Consider the following 18894-nt stretch of genomic DNA (forward strand, 5'->3'; position numbering starts at 1 on the left):
GTTCTACCATTCAGTCGATTTGCATATTAGGGTTTTATTATATGGGATTACTTAAAAAAAAATATCTTTATTGATTTCAGAGAGGAAGGCAGAGGGAAAGAGAGAAATATCAATGATGAGAGAGAACCATTAATTGGCTGCCTCCTGCACATTCTCTACTGGGGATCAGGCACGCAACCTAGGTATGTGCCCTTTACCAGAATTGAACCTGGGACTCTTCAGTCTACAGGCTGACGCTCTATCCACTGAGCCAAAACAGCTAGGGCTTAAACAATATTTTTATTGATTCAGAGAGGAAGGGAGAGGGAGAAAAAGATAGAAACATTAATGATGAGAGAGAATCATTGATTGGCTGTCTTCTGCACACCCTGCATTGGGGATCAAGTCTGCAACCTAGTCATGTGCCCTGACCAGAATCCAACCTGGTTTATTGGTCGATGCTCAATCACAGCCACACCAGCTGGGCTAAATAATAATTTCTAATTGTGAAAAACACATAACATAAAACTTACCTTTGTAACCATTTCAAGTGTACAGTTTCATGGTAAATAATATACATTCACATTGTTATGCAATAGATTTCCAGAACTTTTTTATCTTACAAAACTGAAATGCTCCCTGACCAGTTTTATTCAGTGGTTTGAGTGTCAACTGCCAACTGAAGGGTCTCGGGTTCAATTCCAATCAAGGGCACATACCTCTGTTGCAGGCTGGATTCCTGGCCCTAGTCAGGATGCATGTGGAAGGCAGCCATTTGATGTCTCTCTCACATCAATGTTTCTCTCTGTCTCTACCCCTCCCTTCCTCTCTTTAAAAATCAATGGAAAAAATATCCTCAAGTAAGGAGTTTCAAAATAAAACATAAAATGAAAATGCTATACCCATTAAAGTCCTCATTTTCCTCTCCTCAGCTTTTGCAACTTTTACTCTACTTTCTGTTTGTATGGATTTGACTACTGTAGATGTGTCATCTAAGTAGAATCATGGAATATTGTGACTGGCTTATTCAACTAAGTGTAATGCCCTCAAAGTTCATACATATTAAAGTATATGATAGGATTTTCTTCCTTTTCTAGGCTGAATACTATTCCATGTATGCCTTTATAAAATTTTCTTTACCCATCTGTCTGCATTTGGGCTATTTCTAGAATCTCTTGTTTATTATGGGTAGTGCTGCTGTGAACCTAGGTGTGAATATATCTCCTTGAGATACCGCTTTCAGTTATTTTGGATAGCCTATATAATAAAGAGGTAATATGCAAATTGACCATCACTCCAACACAAAAGATGGCCACCCCTATGTGGACACAAGATGGCTGCCACAAGATGGCCGGCAGGGGAGGACAGTTAGGAGGGACCAGACCTGAAAGGGAGGGCAGTTAGATGATCAGGTCTGCAGGGGAGGGCAGTTGGGGGCAACCAGGCCATCAGGGGAGCAGTTAGGGGGTGATCAGGCAGGCAGGCAGGTGAGCGGTTGGGAGCCAGCAGTCCTGGATTGTGAGAGGGATGTCCCAGATTGGAGAGGGTGCAGGCTGGGCCGAGGGACATATTCCCACCCCCACCCCATGCACAAATTTTGTGCACCGGGCCTCTAGTAGTAGTATAACCAGAAATAGGATTGCTGCATCTTTTTAAAAAAAATACATAATTTTATTGATGTTTTATAGGGAGGAAGGGGGAGGGATAGAGAGTTAGAAATATCGATGAGAGAGAAGCATTGATCAGCTGCCTCATGCACACCCCCCACTGGGGATGTGCCGCAACCAAGGTATCGTATTTTTCGGACCATAAGATGCACCGGACCATAAGACGCACCAGTTTTTAGAGAAGGGAAATGAAGAAAAAAAGATTCTGAAACAAATAGTGTCCTAAAATATTTTATGTGCATTAAAACCCAACATCACAGTCATAAACACATGTAATCAACCCTATAAAGTAAACAGCAGCATTTAGAACCATTTTAGAGCCGGGCAAGCACACAGAGACCACACAGAGCCAGGCAAGTAAAAAAACTTTTTTTTTAAAGTATATGTGTAGGCTATATTTGGACCATAAGACGCAGGGACTTTTCCCCTCCCACTTCTGGGGGGGAAAAAGTGCGTCTTATGGTCCGAAAAATACGGTACATGCCTTTGACCAGAATAGAACCTGGGACCCTTCCGTCTCCAGGCTGATGCTCTCTCTATCCAGTGAGCCGACCCAGCTAGGGCAGGATTGCTGGATCTTATGCCAATTCTGTTTTTAATTTTAATTTAAAAATTTTATATACTTTTATTGATTTTAGAGAGGCAGGGAAAGGGAGAGAGAGATAGAAATATCAATGATGAGAGAAAATCATTGATCGGCTGCATCCTGCACACCCCTTAGTGAGGTTGAGCCCATAACCCGGGCATGTACCCTTGACCAGAATCTAACCCAGGCTTCTTCAGTCCCCAGCCTAAATGCTCTATCCACTGAGCCAAACCATCTAAGACTGTTTTTAATTTTTTGAGGAAATATAATAATTTTTTTTTAAACTTAGTGTTTAGCTTCCATAAACAAATATATATTTTTTAAATTCACATTTTTAGCCCAGCCGGTGTGGCTCAGTGGTTTGAGCTTCAGCCAGTGAATCAGGAGGTCATGATCCATTCCCAGTCAGGGCATATTCCCTGGTTGTGGGCTTGATCCCCAGTGTGGGGAATGCAGGAGGCAGCTGGTCAATGATTTTCTCTCATTATTGATGTTTCTGACTCTCCTTCACCTTAACTTCTGAAATCAATAAAAAAATATATTTTTTAAAAGTCACATTTTCATACTACGTTTTTAGTCAGAATTACATTTCTATTTGATTAGTTTTCTTACAATATTTCCAAATTTCTGAACCTAGTGGAGCAAGATCATTAATACTGTTGTAGCTAAAAAAATAAATAAATAAAAAAAGATAATAATAATACTGTTGTAGCTGATCCAGCTGCTTTTATATTATTTAAATCTTGAATATTTGTAAAGTAAGATGCTTAAAATAGATCTCAAGGGTTGACACTTGAAACAGGAATTATTGCTGCTTAGGATTGCACAAGGAAAATTGTTGAAATTTACAGTGTGTTTGAACATGTTTTTTAAAGGTAAATCATTCTTAGTGACTGATAATTGCTTATCTCCTTGTTTTAATTACTCATACATAAAAGACCACAGAAAGCAAAGATGGCTGTTGCTGGCAAGCATTTCCCATTTTGAAATTAATTAAATGACACCCTTGAGCCCTAGAAATGGCAATTGTCCTGTCATCCCAGACAATGGATATTCTTATCTCTAGCTTATTCAGAAGCATCTTGGTGTAGTGGTAATTAAACTTTAGTCAAATGTCCAGTCAGAGCCGTCTCCCCCCCCCCCCCCCCCCCAGAGCTGTCTTAATAAAAGCACTAACATAGCATCATGTCTAGACTTAATTACTGATGGTTCTTTGACTTATTCCTGAAAACATTTTGATAACTAATGGACTTAAGTCTTAAATTGAAAAAAATTCCTTTCTAAAATAAAAATAAATTAATTATAGAGGAAGAAAGAGAGAGGAAGGGAGAGGGAGAGAGAGACACACACATCGATGTGAGAGAGAAATATTGATCAACTGTCTCCTGTACTTCCCTACTAAGGATTGTGCCCACAATCAGCCCATGTGCCCTGACTGGGAAGCAAACCAGTGACTTCTTGGTCCCAGGAACAATGCTCAGCCAACTGAGCCACACAAGCTTGGGCTTAAGTTTACTTTTTATTTATTTATTTATATATTTTTTTAATTGATTTTTTTTTACAGAGAGGAAGGGAGAGAGATAGTTAGAAACATTGATGAGAGTCATCGATCAGCTGCTGGGGATGTGCCCGCAACCAAGGTACATGCCCTTGACCGGAATCGAACAGGGGACCCTTCAGTCCACAGGCCGATGCTCTGAGCCAAACAGGTTTCAGCTTGTGCTTAAGTTTAAATTTTTTTTATTGTAATAACCAAAATGGAGAAATTACAAAGTATTATTCTATTTAATAAAAGATATGCAAATTGACCTCACGCCCTTGTACAAGATGGCTGCCCCCATGTGGTCAAAGATGGCCAGCAGAGGAGGGTAGTTGTGGGCAACCAGGTCTTCAGGGGAGGGCAGTATGGGGTGACCAGACCAGCAGGGGAGGGCATTTAGGGGCTACCAGGCCAGCAGGGGAGTGCTTTTGGGGGCAATTGTGCTGGCAGGGGAGCAGTAAGGTGTCGATCAGACTGGCAGGGGAGTGGTTAGGGGATGATCAGGCTGACAGGCAGGCAAGCGGTTGGGAGCCAGCAGTCCCGGATTGTGAGAGGGATCCCAGATTGGAGTGGGTCTCACTAAATTTGTTGGCCTTTTCTAGAAAATTCTTGAAAAACCTTATAACCATTGTTTTGAACTCTATATCCAGTAGTTTGCTTTCCTCCATTTCTTTCATTTGTGATTTGTTTCTTTGTCTCTGCATTTTGGCTGCTTCCCTGAGTTGATAGAGTGGCTTTGTGTGGTAGGTCTCCATTAGGCCCAGTGGCTCAGCTTCCCCAGTTACCTGAGTTGGACCCTTTTGGTGCACCCCTTTGTGGGCTATGTCCACAGTTTTGTTGTAGTTAAGCCTTGATTGTTGTTGGTATCACTGGGAGGAATTGATCTCCAGGCCAATTAGCTGTGCGGATCAGCTGTGTCAATGCTGGGAGGACTTCTGTGCTGGAGACAACCTTATGAGACAAGACTTACAAAAGCCTCTGTTCTCAGCTGGGATGGGGCGGAGTTTTGGGGCGGAGCAGACAGCATTGGTTTCCTTTCAGCCCTACCCTAATAGGCCCCTGGGCTTTAGTGTCCCGCGGTAATTGCTGCACACACCACTTGAGAGAAAGCCGCCCTCGAGTTTTGCCCACTGCCAGACAGTCCAGTTTCTCCCTGAATGAGTCTGGGTCCCCAGAGCCTTGTCTGGAACTGGAGTTCAGCACAGTTGGGAACTTTTGTCTGCCTCCCGCTTGAGAAAGCCAGCTGAGTACTCGGCTGCCTGCCCTCTCCGTGGGAATGTCTCAGTACCTCTGCCTTCTGTAGCTCCTCTAAGTCTGTGTGCTTTTCTCTTCCCTTCTAGTTGTAGAATTTCCACTCAGCCAGCTTTCCTGGATGATGTCTATTTTATCTTTTAGTTGTAGTTTTGAAATTGTTGTGCGAGGCAGCAGTTTAGGTGTTTACTTATGCCACTATCTAAGTTTCTCTCCCAATATCTCTTAAGTATTTCTTTGTTTCTCTTTCTGAATTATGCCCTGTCCTGAGTTAACAGTCTTATGTTTCAATAAAATGGAGAAAGGTTTGCCTCTTTCCAGTTGATTTGGACAAGGGAAAAGTTTGGGGGTTAATGAATTGCATCTCTTAACTTAGGTTAGTTTGGAAAATAGATCAAGAAAATGATTTATCTGTACCATAGTTTTTCTTGTTTGTTTGTTTTAAATTAAATTACAGTTTATATTCAATATTATTTTTTAAAATATATTTTATTGATTTTTTTCAGAGAGGAAAAGAGAGGGATAAAAAGCTAGAAACATCTATGAGAGAGAGTCATCGATCAGCTGCCTCTTGCACACCCCCTGCTGGGGATGTGACTGCAACCAAGGTACATGTTCTTGACTAGAATCGAACCTGGGACCTTTCAGTCTACACGCAGACGCTCTATCCACTGAGCCAAACTGGTTTCAGCTATTTTTTACTTTTGATTGCAGTTTTGTTTGTTTTTTGTTTTATTTTTTGTTTGTTTGATTGATTTTTAGATATATTTTTATTGATTTCAAAGAGGAAGGGAGAGGGAGAAAGAGATAGAGACATCAATGATGAGACTCTTGATCAGCTGCCTCTTTCATGCCCCACACTGGGGATTGAGCCTGCAACATGGTATATGCCTTGACTGGGAATCGAATGGTGACCACCTGTTTCATAGGTTGATCCTCAACCATGCCGGCCGGGCTGGGTTTCAGGTTTCACAAGTTTGAAAAACACTGGCCTAGAGCTTTGTAATTATCTATTTTAATTTATTGAGAACAAAAATTAGTGACTTCACTTTTTATCTTTAAAAGCAAATAACACCAAAAGACATAATAGAATGTATGTATGCTTTATATTTTCTACCATTCTGAAAAGGATACAAACTTTCCTGAGGGTATAGCTAGCTCTTCCCTCTCTTCATTGTGTCAAAACTTATCCTAATAAAATAGTAATATGCAAATTGACTATCACTCTAACACAAGATGGCTGCCCCAATGTGGTCAAAGATGCTGCCCCCATATGGACACAATTTGGCCGCCACAAGATGGCCTGCAGGGAAGGGCAGTTGGGGAAATCAGGTCAGCAGGGGAGGGCAGTTGTTGACCAGAGCAGTTGGGGGCAACCAGGCTGGCAGGGGAGCAGTTAGGCGTTGATCAGGCTAGTAGAGGAGTAGTTAGGGGTCATCAGGTTGGCAGGCAGGCAAACAGTTGGGAGCCAGAAGTCCTGGATTATGAGGGGGGCAGTCAGACATCCCTTGAAGGGATCCAGATTGGAGAGGGTGCAGGCTGAGCTTAGGGACACACACCTTGTCCCTCTCCCCATGTACAAATTTTGCGCACCGGGCCTCTAGTAATGTATACTAGGTAGGTACTATTCCCTGCTGAATATTCTGCACAATTTTCTGTTCATTTTAGGAAGTTTTCCCTCTTACATTTTGTTTGATTTCTAGTTTGGAATACCTTGAAGTCTTATTTTTAATCAGTTCTATTTGGTTGCTTCCATAGTAGTTTAACTCAGGGAATGAATAAGAGATTTGTTGGACATATTTCTGTAACAGTATATATCTTTATCTCATTCTTTTAATGAATGTCCATTGCATAAGGTTATAATTTATTTAGTGCCTCAATGGTGTACATTTTGATTATTTCCAGTTTTTTCCTGTTACACAAAACACTGTTGTCATATATTTGTATACCATAGGATATTGCTGGTTCAAAGTGGAATTACTTGGATGGTGTGCATTTAAAATTTTAATATTGCCAAGTTGGCCTTCAAAAAGGTTGTTCTAGCCAAAACCGGTTTGGCTAGTGGTAGAGAGCATCGGTCTGTGGACTGAAAGGTCCCAGGTTTGATTCCCGTCAGGGGCATGTGCATTGGTTGTGGGCACGTCCCCAGTAGGGGGTGTGCAAGAGACAGCTGATCGATGTTTCTCTCTCATCGGCGTTTCTAGCTCCCTATCTCTCTCCCTTCCTTTCTGTAAAAAATCAATAAAAATATATTTAAAAAAAAATTTTTTTTTAAAAAAAGGTGGTTCTATGTGTCACTACCTATATATAAAAATGCCTATTTCCCCATTCCTTTGCTGATGCTATGCATTACTAGAGTTTTAACTTCTTGTAGTCTGGTGAAATTTTACCAAAGTCCAGTATAGATTTGCATTTTAAAAATTGCATGAGATTGACTATGCTTTCATAAATGTAATTGGTTCTTTGTATTTTTTTGTTTGTTTGTTAATCCTCACCCAAGGATATTTTTTCCATTGATTTTTAGAGTGGAAAGAGGAAGGGAGGATGGTAGGGAGAAAGAAATGTTGATTGGTTGCTTCCCACACATATCCCGGCCAGGGCCAGGAATCAAACATGAGACCTTCTGGTGTGAGGGCCAATGCTCTAACCATTTAGCAATGCCAACCAAGGTGGCTCTTTGTATTTTCAGTGACAATTCTTGAGGTTTCAAGTATGGGTGTTATCAGTGAATGTGACTTCAAAGCTTTGAAGAAATGGAGCTATAAAAAATAAAGTCACTGAGATGATTGCAACTGTGATGATCTCCCATATTTCCCACTTTGACCTTTTCTTTATTTTTACTTTCAGGTGATCATGGAGCTCAGCTTGGCCTCCATGGGGCTGGTGGTGATGGAATACATGATGATACAGCAGGAGGAGAGGAAGGAGAGAATAGCCCAGATCCCCAACCACAAGCTGGTCGGAGGACCCGGCGGGAAGCATGCACCTGCCCCTACTGTAAAGACAGTGAAGGAAGGTAAGTTGACTAAGCCAGTGTCTTAAGAGTATTTAAAGGATTTGGAGGTAAGAAGAGGTTTATTTATTTATTTTAACATTTAAGACTTGGCAATGTTGCAAAGGGATGAGAGATAACAAAATACATTGCATTGGTCATATTACAGGATCTTGGTTCCAGCTCTGATCCTTTTATTGACTTTTAAGACCTTGGGCCTTAATAGGTGCCTGCTTTCTCTTAGAGATAAGGAAATCAAATGGAGCCAGCTGGTCTAATGATTGTTACCATATGTCTACCAGTATATTGAGATGGTTTTAACAAGGTTGCTTTGTGTTGAGTCCGGTTTGGTTCAATGGATAGAGTGTCGGCTTGGGGACTGTGGGGACCCGGGTTCGATTCCAGTCAAGGGCATATATCTTGGTTGTGGGCATATCCCCAGTAGGGGGTGTGCAAGAGGCAGCTGATCAATGACTCTCTCTCATCGATGTTTCTGGCTCTCTATCTCTCTCCCTTCCTCTCTGTACAAAATCAATAAAATATATTTAAAAAAACAAAAACAAGGTTGCTTTGTAAAACAGCCTTGCAAAGAAATGAAAAAGCTACACTAATGTATTTTTACAATGGCTTGTGAGAATAAGAGTTTTCTAGAGTCTTATTTTCCTTCAAAATAAACAAAAATGCTTAGTTCAGATAGAAAACTTTTAGAAATATATATATATATTATTGATTTTTTTACAGAGAGGAAGGGAGAGAGATGGTTAGAAATATCAATCAGCTGCTTCTTGCACACCCCTTACTCAGTCCGCAGGCTGATGCTCTATCCGCTGAGCCAAACCGGTTTCGGCCAGATAGAAAATTCTTCAATCAGGGACCCTAACATGTCCTGCAAAACAAAGTTCTGACAATTTTCTCATAGTATTATCTCTGGAGAGTTTCAAGTTCTATTTTTTCTTTTAAATCACTTTTTTAAAAAAATAAATGTTTTATTGATTTTAGAGTGAGAGGAAGAGAGGAGAAAGGAGAGAAAAGACAGAAAGAGAGAGAGAGAGGAAGAGAGAGAGAGAGAAACAGACAGGGAGAGAGAGAGAAACAGAGAAACATCCATAAGAGAAACATGGTTCCGATGCCTTTGCTCACGCCCAGGCTGCAGGCTTCATTCTCACCCTGGGTGTGAGCTCTGACCAGGAATCAAATGAAACTGGTGATCTTTTGGTTCATGAGATGACACTCAACCAACTGAGCCACTCCATCTGGGAAAGTCTCTGCTTTTGAGAGAATAGGAAATTACACAGTTGATTAAATGCCTTTGAAAAAGAAAATCTGTTAAAGTTCTGTCCCATCCTAGCTAGTTTGCTCAGTGGTTAAGAGTGTCAGCCTGTGGACGTAAGGGTCATGGGTTCAATTTCAATCAAGGGCATGTATCTCAGTTGCAGGCTCTCAATCCCCAGCTTTGGTCAGGATGCGTGCAGGAGGCAACTAATCGATGTTTCTCTCTGTGTGTCTCTCCCCCCACCCCCCCATCTCTAAAAAGTCATTGATGAAAAAAATATCCTTGGGAGAGGATTAACAAAAAAACAAAAAAAACAAAAAACAATGCTGAAACCAGTTTGGCTCAGTGGATAGATCAACAGCCTGGGGAGTGAAAGTTCCAGGTTCTATTCTAGTCAAGGGCATGTGCACACCAGTAGGGGGTGTGCTGGAGGCAGCTGGTCGATGTTTCTAGCTCTCTATCCCTCTCCCTCTCTGTAAAAAATCAATAAAATACAAAATAAAATCAAAATCAAAAGTTTTATCCCAATAAAAATAAGCACAAAAGTAAAAAATGTACCAAAACAAAATTTGAATTATTTGTAGGTACATGCCCTTGATTGAAATTGAACCCATGCTTGTATTGAGATTTAACTTCTTGCAAAAAAAAAAAAAAAAAAAAAGCCCCACAGACTTCACAAATCACTGTGAGAATGATTATGTCTTCAAACATCAAAATTGAATTAAGGAACAGGAAAGCAGAAAAGAGCAAAGGTCTGGTAGAGAGGAAACCTACAGCTTGAATTTTGGGTATTAAGAACCAGAATCAACTAAAGATTTATATTTTTATACTAAAGATAAAAAAAAAAAGTTCTAGTTAGTTTTAAATGGGTCAGGTAATTGCTGTTGACACTTTGTGTTATTTTCACTTTTATCTTTAGAATGACGACTACTTTGTATTCTCACTTACAGGGCCTCTGGGGATCCTGGCAAAAAGAAACAGCACATTTGCCACATTCAAGGCTGTGGCAAAGTATATGGCAAGACCTCGCACCTACGGGCACACTTGCGCTGGCACACTGGCGAGAGACCATTTATGTGTACCTGGTCATACTGTGGGAAACGCTTCACGCGTTCGGATGAGCTGCAGAGGCACAAACGCACACACACAGGTGAGTAGGAGCTTGGAGAAGAAAGAAATAGTAATAGACCAGAATGGAAAGGTACAAAATATACCTATGAAATAACTAAAAATACTGAGCAATTTACGATTGAAACTAAATGTGTGGATCATAAATGGAATTGGAGTTAATCTGGAAAACCTTTAAGAAGGAAGGAGCCCTGACCAGTTTGGCTCAGTGGATGGAGCATTGGCCTGTGGACTGAAAGGTCCCAGGTTTGATTCTGGTTGAGGCAATGCCTGGGTTGTGGGCTCAATCCCCACTAGGGGTCTGTAGGAGGTGGCTGATCGATGATTTTTTTCTCATCATTGATGTTTCTCTTTTTTCCTCACTGAAATCGATAAAAATATATTAATTAAAAAAAAAGGGAAGGAGCCGAAACCGGTTTGACTCAGTGGATAGAGTGTCGGCCTGCGGTCTGAAAGATCCCCAGGTTCGATTCTGGTCAAGGGCATGTACCTTGGTTGCGGGCACATTCCCAGTAGGGGGTGTGCAGGAGGCAGCTGATGGATGTTTCTCTCTCATTGATGTTTCTAACTCTCTCTCTCTCTTCCTCTCTGTAAAAAAATCAATAAAATACGTATTTTTTTTTTTTTAAAGGGAGGGAGGGGGAGAGAAGATGCCCGGCTGGTGTGGCTTAGAATACATGCCTGATGCTCCTTAATAACAATGAAATTACATTATGAATACATGGGAATGATAGCCCAGAACAACCTAGAATACATGCCTGGGTTGCCGTCTTTTTCTTTCTTTCCTTTTTTTTTTCTCACCGAGGATATTTTTTCCCCATTGCTTTCAAAGAGAGTGAGAGGGAGAGAGAGGGGAAAAAAACCACCAATGTTGAGAGAGACATATTGACTGACTGCATCTGGCATTCGCCCTGACTGGGGATGGGGAGGATTCCGAAACCCAGGTACATGCCCTTGACCAGGATTCAAACCGGTGACTCTTCTGTATAGGGGTTGATGCTCTAACCTAGGGGTGTCGAACTCAATCAGAGAAGGGGCCAAAATCTAAAATCCAGCCTAAATCGCGGGCCGAATGGTTTACTGAACAGTCATAAACTATCATTGTGATGGAAACGCAGCGGAGTGCAGTGATGACAGCGCGGTGTGGGCCACATTGCAAGGCCTGGCGGGACGGATTTGGCCTGCGGGCCTTGTGTTTGACACATGTGCTCTAACCACTGAGAAACAGGGCTGGGTTGCATTCTCGAATCCCTAGTGGAGAGCGTGTAATCTGTCTTTCTGTTTCTCTCATTGATGTTTCTATCTTCCTCTCTCTGAAATCAATAAAATACCACACATTTTAAAAATAATAAAATAAATTTTTAAAAAGAATGAAAGAATTAGTTGAGTGGGATTTTGGAGAATCCCATTACTCTTTTTAGTCTCAGTCTGCTATTCACTTTTGCTCTAGTTCTTCCTTCCTGAATACCAACCTTCCCTCTCTCTGTCCCTTCCTCCTCCTCCTCCTCCTCCTTTTTTTTTAAAATATATTTTATTGATTTTTTTTACAGAGAGGGATAGTTAGAAACATCGATGAGAGAGAATCGTTGATCAGCTGCCTCTTGCACACCCCCTACTGGTATGGCCAGGAACTGCCCTTGACCTGAATTGAACCCCGGGACCCTTCAGTCCGCAGGCTGACGACTCTCTATCCACTGAGCCAAACTGGTTTCGGCTCTTCATTCTTTTTTTGTTTTTCATCTATTCCTCTCCTCCTTGGTACCAGAAAGCCAAATTTCCTTTGAAAACAATCCCTCTGTCTCTATTTGTAGTTACCTGGTTTGGGCAGGATTGATCCTATTCCCACCTCCAGGAATGGGCCATGATTGGCTTAAACCAGTCATTGTATCCCTTCCCCACAAGATGTTTGGTTCAGGGGTGGGCAATTAAGCTTGTCCAGGAAAATTGAAACTTGGGACTTATGCTGGGCATTCAGGGCCACACACACTTTCTTCTTGTGTTTGTGGTGTGAAGAAGATATATGGCCAGGAACTGCTACTCCCCAACCCTTACCTATTTTCCTTCCTCCAAAAAGCAAAAGATACTCATCAGGTTTTTCTTTCTTTTTTCACCTTCTAAAATTGGCCTAATAGTCTGTCTAATAAAGTTTGAAAGCAGTTATTGGACAAGGTATCCTGTACATCCTGAGATGTTCATTTCTTATATTCTTTCTTTTTTTTCACTTAGGTGAGAAGAAATTTGCCTGCCCTGAGTGTCCCAAGCGCTTCATGAGGAGTGACCACCTGTCAAAGCATATCAAGACCCATCAGAATAAGAAGGGAGGCACAGGCGTAGCCCTGAGTGTGGGCACTTTGCCCCTGGACAGTGGGGCTGGTTCAGAAGGCAGTGGTGCTGCCACTTCTTCAGCCCTTATTACCACCAATATGGTAGCTATGGAGGCCATCTGTCCAGAGGGTATTGCTCGTCTTGCCAACAGTGGCATCAATGTCATGCAGGTGGCAGATCTTCAGTCCATTAATATCAGTGGCAATGGCTTCTGAGATCAGGCACCCAGGGCCAGAGACATATGGGCTATACCCATTAACCCTGGGATGCAAGGTAGCATGGGTCCAAGAGACATGTGGGAGAGAGAGCCATGAGGCATTAAAATGCATGGTGGTGGGAAGAATTGGGGAAGGGGATACAAGAGAAGAGATGGGGTCCTGGCACTCACCTATATCATCAGTACCTCCTTGAAGTGGGAAACAGTGAAAATTCCGTGGGTGCCACCCTTTGATGAGCATTTGTTTGACCCCAGTTTCTTATATTTCTTACCCCAACCTCCCTGTCCTGTGTTTCCCTTCTCAACTCCCTCATGATGGATTTCCCCCTTTCCTAAAGCCATCATGCCTTGATAAATATATATGATCATTGAAATACTTTTTAACAAAAAAACAGATTCTATATTATATATATAAATATATATAAAAGATATATAGAGATGCATTTGCAGGGGTTGGCTGGGAGGAGCAAAGAGACCATTCTGTGACCAAAATACCTTGGTCATTTTTTTTTTTTATATTGCCTTATTTCCTTATGGCTAAGCCTTGTGACACATTAAGCTTTTATAGATGTTGTCTTGGCTTTCCACGTAGATTAAGCATCCATATGCTCTGCTTTTAGTTTATATATACATAATGTTTTTCCTTAATTTTGTCTTTTTATTTGGGATCAGCTTCTTGCACTCCTTTCTAGGCTCAGTCCTTTCTGTCTCCCTTTCTCTCACCTGATCATTTCATGTTTTTGGTAGTAATTCCTGGATGAGGCACTTCTGTGAATCTTTTAAAGACATTAGTCCCAGCAGCAGAATAGAGAAACCTTGAAGCCCAGGATGATGCTTGAAGTAACCGTGGAGAGAGAGTGTTCAAAATACTACTGACGCAGGTACCCTCTTGGTGCTGAAGAGTCAAAGGCACCTCTCTATCAGCTGCTCTAAGCATCAAGAATCAAAAGTATTTCTATGTAATTGTACAAGAGACCCTTTGAGGGTTATAATTTGGAATTAGTTTGTATAAACTATCAAAAGATGGTCAGATAATAGGTGGGGGCTTTTAATAGGAAAATGATGTGCTCAGAAGTGGAAGTGACTCATAATAGTCCAGTTCAGAAGTTAGGGGAGTATTTGGACTTTGTACAGCTGTCTTCCAAGGTGGCTAAGCTTTGATTTCACATAAACTTCTGAGTTCACATTCTGAAAGGAAGTACATTTTCTCTTTTGAACATCCCCAGTAGATTTTTTTTCATTATGTTTTCAAGGAGCATCAGGCAATGAATCTGTTCCAGGTTTCCATTCTGCAGAACTCCAGAGCATGTACTAGTGGCAAGGCAGTAGTCCTTTGATCTTTTCCCTTAACTCTTCCTTGGGTGGTTCTAAGGGAAAAGGAAGCACATGATCATGGGAATGATAGCCCAGAACAAAAATAAATCTTGTCTTACCACTGTGGTTTATATTGTAGGAGAGATTGGGAGAAACTATCCTGCTTTCTTCATGGCCTGATTCCTGAAGAGACTGATCCAAAAATTATAGCGGCAGGGAACTCAGTGCATTTGGTACTGAGATTTAAATGCAACCAGAGTTGTCCTCAAGGCCCAGCCATTAAAACATCGTCTCTCTTGACCTTCTGGTATCTTGTCAGAGGGCTTTTCACTGTGAGGAAGTGTGGAAATGGCTGTGTGTATGTGTGTAATCTATTAGGTTGGGGATAGGTTTTCTGTTAGCCATTACTAAGAGACCTGCAATAAAAATTACCCTGATCTGATAGTGAAATGTTTGTGTATGACCATGTGTGAATGTGTGTTTGTGCCTGTATATATCTACACACAGATGAGAAATTATATTTAAAATTGTTGGAAAATAAATCAAATTCAGATCAAAATGCCTTTCAGGCCCATTACCTAGAAATCTATTTTAAAACCTGGGTATGTTCCTGAGGTCATTTCTTTGCTTATGCTAATAAATTAGTTACAATTATGAATGGGGGATATTCTACTGCACTTTTAAAAAAAGAAGAAACTATTTTTTGTGTTTGAAAGAGAAACCATCTATAGCAGAATCTTAGTTCCTTTCATAAATATTTTTACCTTGACTACAAATAGATGATGCTATGATTTCACTATATATTTTTATAAAATCTATCTGAATTAGGGTTTGGGTAAGTTGGTGTTAATGTTTAACCTGAAATACAATAACTGTTAATATTCTAAACAATAGTTCACTCCATTTGGTTCTTTTTCTGAAGACTTAATGCTGTTTTTAACACTCAGGAACCATTGCAAGGAACTTGCCCCAGATCAGATTTTGTTAATACTAAAGTAAAAGTTATCCATGGCCAACCACATGTCTTACCCTTTATTCCTTGAAAGGTAGACCTCAGAACCTGTTATTTGATGTCTATAATCATGTACATAGGCATCTTTTGGAGGAAAGGGGCAGGACAGCTCACTGGAGTTTGCAGTATTTTATTAGAGCATTTCAAGAAATGGAATCTTCCCCAGTAAGAAATTACTAGAGACAAACTAGCCTAATGAAGCTGAGAAATATAAGCTTTTAGAACATTATTTTAATAGTTCTCTCGGGGGAAGAACATTGGTTTACCCTCCCCCCTTTAGTTAGCATTACTGAGTGAATTTACACCCAGTTCTTTCCCGGTGCCCTAGTCTCACCAAGGAGCTCCAGATCCAGTATCTTGTTTGGCCCAACTGAAGCAGCTTTTGCTTTTGTCTCACAGCAGCAGCGAGCCACTCAGTCTTTTCCACAGGAAACTAGGAGCCTACATTCCTTGAGTCAGGAGCTTATTGCTGAAAATCCCTTCCCCTGAACTTTTGGCGAGCAGAAATAAATGTGACTGACAGGCATATTCTAAAAATTTTACATGAGTTCCTTTTTTATTTAACTTTTTTAAATGACCAAACTGTGCAGCGCAGGGCATGCCCGAAGGAGAGGTAGCGTGGTAGCACTCATTCCCTTGTCCTTTCAGGTTGCCCATTCACTTTGATCTGCTTATCATTTGACTGTCTCACTTGTTACCCAGAGCAGTACCAACCCATCTTCAGGGATCTCCCAGCAGGCACCATGTTTGTAGGTGCTATACAGAATGAAATTAAATGGTTATTTCTATGCCTGGTTCAGAATAAATAGAACCTTTTATCCCAGAAAGTATAGACTGCAGTGTGGGGTAAAGATTATGATTTGGGGAGGGTTAGAGACAAAAGCTGTAAATTACTATGGCTGATTGATTTATTTCTACTATATACATATATATATATTTTTTGCTTTTGTATATCCTATATAGGAAACAGCTTTGTATTTTTTTAACAAATCTGAGAAAGCACTATGAACTGCAGATGTTTGACTTTCAGAATATATTTTGTATTAATATCTTCACATTGTGTGAATACTGGAAGCTGCAGATCTTTGCTAGGACGCAATAAATTTATATACATTTTGAGGGGTTCTTCTGAGGGTATTAATCAAGCCCCTATTATGCTTTGGGGGAGCCCTGGTGCTACTTGCTTAAAGTTTTTATTCAATTGTAAGTACCCTGATGCCTTTTGGACCTTGGTATCAGATCAAACGAGTTTTGGAGATCTAGGTACCAAGGAAATGAGGATAGTCTAGCTGCCTCAAATGAGGTGCCCTTTGCATAGCTCTCCTTACCCCTGTGCAGAGCTGGGTAGGTTCTTGGAGTTGGGAGGGAGAAATGTGAAATCTTAGGTTCATCTCCCTTAGAAGAGAGCCAGTAACTTATGTTCAAGGATGAAAGGTGGTAGCAGTAGCTTTGGGGAAAGGGAGGAGGACATGGCACTTCTCCAACCCTGGGAAACTGCTTTTGAAAACTGCTGATAAAATATGGGCAGGTTGCTTTACTTTTGTTTGGGAGCCTGTGCTCTCTGTGCCTCTCTTGGCTCTCCTCCTGGGGTACAGACCTCTTCTAGGAGGATGAGCAGATCAGCTTTGAGGTTGACCTGTTTCTTTTCTTTGTCTGCCTTCCCTAAACACCAGCCCCCAGGAGGACATAAAGCAGCCTTAAGCTTAAAGTCCTACTCCCTCTCAGATTTGGCTCGCTAGCCTAGATGTGAAGGCTGGGAAAGGGGGGGGGGAAGGACCATCCCTGGATTCGTTCCTCCCCGAGGTGTTCTCCACTTTGACTTTCCAAACTCAAAAAGGTTTCCTCCACAAAGTTCGTTTGAGAGAAATAAGTATTTGTCCCATTTCCCCCTTTCCTCATCAACTCCAGCCTTTCCTTGTGTCTGCTACGGGAGAAAAGGCATGGTGATTGTCCCTCAACTCCTTCAGTTATCAGGGGGAAAAATGTGTAAGTGGGATTAAGCTGGGGCTGCAGGTAGTGACAACTTTCTCTCCTGGGGTGTGTTTTTCTCTGCCTCACCTTCAGAAATGATACTGTGCCTTCTCCACAGGGGAATGGGCTTTGACCAGTCCACTTTCCCAGCAATCGCTCTTGAACAGTGGGGACAAGGACAGGTCCTCATATTTCTGACCACCTGTTTCTCCCAGTGACATCCCATAGCTCTCATCTGAAATCCAGGGCTCAAAGACTTGGGGGAAATATGCTGAGATTGACCTGAGGAATCCCCTTCTATACACACCAATGGCAGCCGCCTGAGAGCTTGCTTTCTCTTCCTGAATCTGCCATCCTGGGGGACCCAGGGGAGGGGAGAAGTTGCTCCAGTCTCTGGTGCCTAAAACAAGTTTCAATACTGGTAATAACCAGTCTTCCTACCACTGTTGCCTTTTTAAACCTAATGAGTTCATGCTGTGTTGGTGATTGGTTCTAATTAGATTATCATCAGAGCTGTGTGGGGAAATAACTTTTAAATGCTCTTTCATCTTGTTCTCCCCTCCCCACCCTCGCAGTGCCCATTCTGTATGTATGATGCTAATCTCTTGTCTTTCAGTTTCTTCCTGCTCTTTTGTATCTTTCATGTGTCTCCTCCTACCTTTTGTCTCTGGGTGTTTTGGGGGCTTCCCCCCCCCCCCCTTTTTGTACAAAGATTAGTTTCAATGTAGTCTGTAGCTCCTTTGTAAGCCAATTAAAAGTTTTGTGTGTTTTTTTTAAATAAAAAGGCATGTCTCTGGTGTGTTGAGAGGGTTGGGGATGGGGAGTATATGGCCATAACTTTATATACTGAACCCAACAAAGGTTTCCAGCTACACCTTTGTGTTCCCATACATGCACAGTTGCCCTACACTTAACGTGTCACGAGCAGATCAATATGACATGACTTCATAGAAATGTGGAGGTCCAAGAGGAACAGGTAGCACCAACTCTTATTTAATAAACTTTATTTTGGAATACTTTTAAAAGAAGGTAGCAGAGATATACAAAGAGTTCCCATTGTTAACATTATCATGGAACATTGTCAAAACTAAGAAACTGATATTGATACATTACATTAGCTAAACCTCTAGATTTCACTAGTTTTTCCATTGATGTCCTCTTTCTGTTTCAGGACCCATTCCTGACACACAGGATTTAGTTGATATGTTCCCCTAGTCTCTAATCTGTCAGTTTGTTTTTCATAACCAGGACAGTCTTTGGGATTATTGCCCAAGTGTCCTGTAGAATATTCTCATTATTTGACTGAGCTTATGGGTTTTTTGAGAAAATACCATCCGGGTTCAATTCCCTTAACATCTTGTCAAGGAGTATGTGATAACCACAAGACAGTACTAATGATAACCTTCATCACTTGGTAGTGTTTGACAAGATTTATCTAGTTTCCCTATTTGTAGGCAAGTCAATAAGTCTATCCCACCTTTAATGGGAATTAAGCTTCCTCTACATATGTACTAGCTACATAGAGTTTTTGGGATTCTGTGAGGAAACTGTCTCCCCTATTATATGCACTCATTTTTTTATATGAAATATTAGGTAAATTTATAGTTTGTTGTAATCCAACTAGAGGCCCAGTGCATGA

At 41.2% G+C, this 18894-nt stretch overlaps 1 protein-coding gene across 1 annotated transcript in view; it reads left to right on the forward strand.

Moving 5' to 3' along the window:
* Positions 1–17259, forward strand: part of SP1 (Sp1 transcription factor) — a 28608-nt gene extending 11349 nt beyond the window's left edge. Inside the window, exons 4-6 of the mRNA XM_036455053.2 lie at positions 7871–8039; positions 10239–10438; positions 12643–17259. Of these exons, the coding sequence (XP_036310946.1) occupies positions 7871–8039; positions 10239–10438; positions 12643–12956 (683 nt within the window). The 3' untranslated portion in view covers positions 12957–17259. The remainder of the gene's footprint in view (positions 1–7870; positions 8040–10238; positions 10439–12642) is intronic.
* Positions 17260–18894: the final 1635 nt, after the last annotated feature.

This window comes from Pipistrellus kuhlii, unplaced genomic scaffold, assembly GCF_014108245.1.
Source record: "Pipistrellus kuhlii isolate mPipKuh1 unplaced genomic scaffold, mPipKuh1.p scaffold_m20_p_3, whole genome shotgun sequence".
NCBI lineage: Eukaryota > Metazoa > Chordata > Mammalia > Chiroptera > Vespertilionidae > Pipistrellus > Pipistrellus kuhlii.